Genomic DNA, 2,371 nt, shown 5'->3' with positions numbered 1-2,371 from the left:
TTGGTGACTCATGGTGCCATTTAGATCATACATATAGCTGGGAATTAAACAGAGTTCCATAAAAAGTGCAATAAAAGGCAGAATGGTATGTAAAATGCACTAAAACAAATTCTTAATGACTTAATTTGACTTCTTGTGTATCCAGTACAAGAAGATACTTTCTAACCAAGCAGACTCTTGAAACAAATGCCAGCTCGATTGAAAGGGAATGGAATGGTACATTAGGATTATGCAAGATTGCAAGTGCAAGCAGACATGTTCCGCTCCAAAAGGCATAGGACAGAATAAATATCACTTAGCAGAGAGCATGTAAAGACCTGTTCCACCGTAGCACGATCGGCCTTCTCATGGTTCCTTATTTTGCCAATTGATGTGTCCCTTATGCTGTCCCTGATTGCAGTCGTTACCGAATTTGACATCCCCACGTTCATTCTACCTTCCCACTCCTTATAAATAATACAAAATCAATCACATAAGATATTGAACACAACGTACCATAACACGAGACTGTAGATAACATGCACAAGCAAATAATTCACCACGCTAGGATCTCTAAGGCGAAGAGTTGACGCTGCATACCTCCAAGGGCGTGGCCCGGATGTGGGAGGCGAGCTTCTGCGTGCGATTGGAGAGCGGCTGAAAGGGGCGGGAGAGCACGCCGCCGTGCGCATTCGGCCTCCGCGCCGCGGCCGCGCCTCCGACGATCGAGAAGGCGGCGGATAGCCGGGCTGAACCATCATGGCTCTCGACGGCGTCGAGCCAGTCCAGGCCATCGCCCACTTCGGAGTCGGAGACATCTTCCGAGACGTCGGACTCGGACCACTCGTCCGCACGGTCGAGCTCGACGTGCACCATCTTCGACGACAGAATGCTCGACGTTCACCGAGATCTGTGCATTGATGCTCTTCGCGAGCCACCGCCCACGCGCAGAGTCGCCGCCGCTCCCCGCGCGCTGATCCGCTACTCTTGCGGCCGCCCCGTTGTCGTGCCGTCGCGCCGTTGCCTTCTCTTGCTCGCTTGTGCCTGCGCTGTGGGCGGTGTGGCGGCTGGGATGGGGGGATGAGATTTCTTAGTTAGGGTTCGATTTGTGGCTAGGGCCGTGCCTGGCGTGATGCATACCCGGCACGGCACGTGGCTAAACGCACGCCTTGGCCAGGCCCGCGTTTATTTTATTTATTTTATTTCACATCTATATTTATCTTTATCTTTATCTTTATCTAACTAATTAATTTATTATCTTTATCTTTATACCTTAATCTCTACTCTCTACCTTATCTATATATATATACCCCTTATATATATATATATATTATATATATATACTAATAAAGCAGATATTGCTTCTGCCCGTACGTCACAAAAATCGCCCCCCAAAGTTGCTAGAAATTACCCGCTATGCCACCCGTAAGTGAAGAAAACGATTCGATTTTCTTTTCAAAGTCGCCGTCGTTTCCAGAGTTTGTATAAAGTTAATATCCAACAAATAGCAGTGACGCAGTAGCAGCGCGGTGGCTCGATGCATTGTCTTCTGCCATGTAGACCAGGGTTCGAACCCCAGCTTCTACCAATATTTTCCTCCACCTTTTTCTCATGACTTATTCCCACCTACTTTAGGCCTACGTGGGCCAGCCAGCGGACTTAATGCCCTGTTTTTTTTTCTTTTTTCTGGTCTTCTCTTTTCTCACTTCTGTTTTTGTTTTCTCCTTCTTTAAATCAATTTGAGATTTTCAAGTATTAAAAAGTTGCGAGTTTGAGAAATTATAAAATGTGTGTGAATTCAAAAAAGTTCAGGAAATCATAAAATTTTCGTGGTTTCAAAAAATGTTACTGATTTTACAAAAATATTTGCAAATTATAAAAATAATTTGGAAAGAAATGTCGTTAAATAAAATCAAGTTCATGATCTTGATAAAATGATCGTGTATTCAAAACATATTTGTGAATCTGAGTCATCATGAAATCAAAAACTATTCATGCATTTCAATAAATGTTCGTCTAAAAAACAAATGTTTGTGAATTTTAAAAAAATGTCTAAATTTAAAAAGAATGTTTGTCGATTCAAAAAACTCTTCCTATTCAGATGTATTTTATATCTAGGATTTGATTAATTTTGGAAATTCTTTATATGTCTTGGGGTTGGCGAGTAGTCCATGGTCGATGAGATTTGTTTTCAAAGTTCAAAACATTCCCTTGCGCGAGACAATGACAAGTGTGTCGTACAGTGACAAGCCCATTTTTTACCACGTTGAATGCATTGCGATCACGTGGATATTGCATCCATCATCAACGAGAGTGAGAAGAAAGATAATTGGCAACATGGTGAGCCATCGTGTTAAAATAGAGGACATTCATATGTCGGATATTGACCAAC

General features: G+C 42.8%; 1 protein-coding gene across 1 annotated transcript; it reads right to left on the bottom strand.

The window, feature by feature from the left end:
• Positions 1–7: 7 nt before the first annotated feature.
• LOC119346482 lies at positions 8–1,083 on the bottom strand. Its single transcript, XM_037615835.1, has 2 exons — positions 580–1,083; positions 8–446 (listed from the first exon to the last, which is right to left on the bottom strand). The coding sequence occupies exons 1-2, from the start codon at positions 853–855 to the stop codon at positions 228–230; spliced, it is 495 nt and encodes a 164-aa protein (XP_037471732.1). The 5' UTR covers positions 856–1,083; the 3' UTR covers positions 8–227.
• Between the last annotated feature and the right edge of the window lie 1,288 nt (positions 1,084–2,371).

The sequence above is a fragment of the Triticum dicoccoides genome, unplaced genomic scaffold (genome assembly GCF_002162155.2).
Source record: "Triticum dicoccoides isolate Atlit2015 ecotype Zavitan unplaced genomic scaffold, WEW_v2.0 scaffold41396, whole genome shotgun sequence".
Taxonomy (NCBI): Eukaryota; Viridiplantae; Streptophyta; class Magnoliopsida; order Poales; family Poaceae; genus Triticum; species Triticum dicoccoides.
The sequence above is the reverse complement of the archived record's forward strand: the minus strand, read 5'-3'. Positions and strand labels throughout refer to the sequence as shown.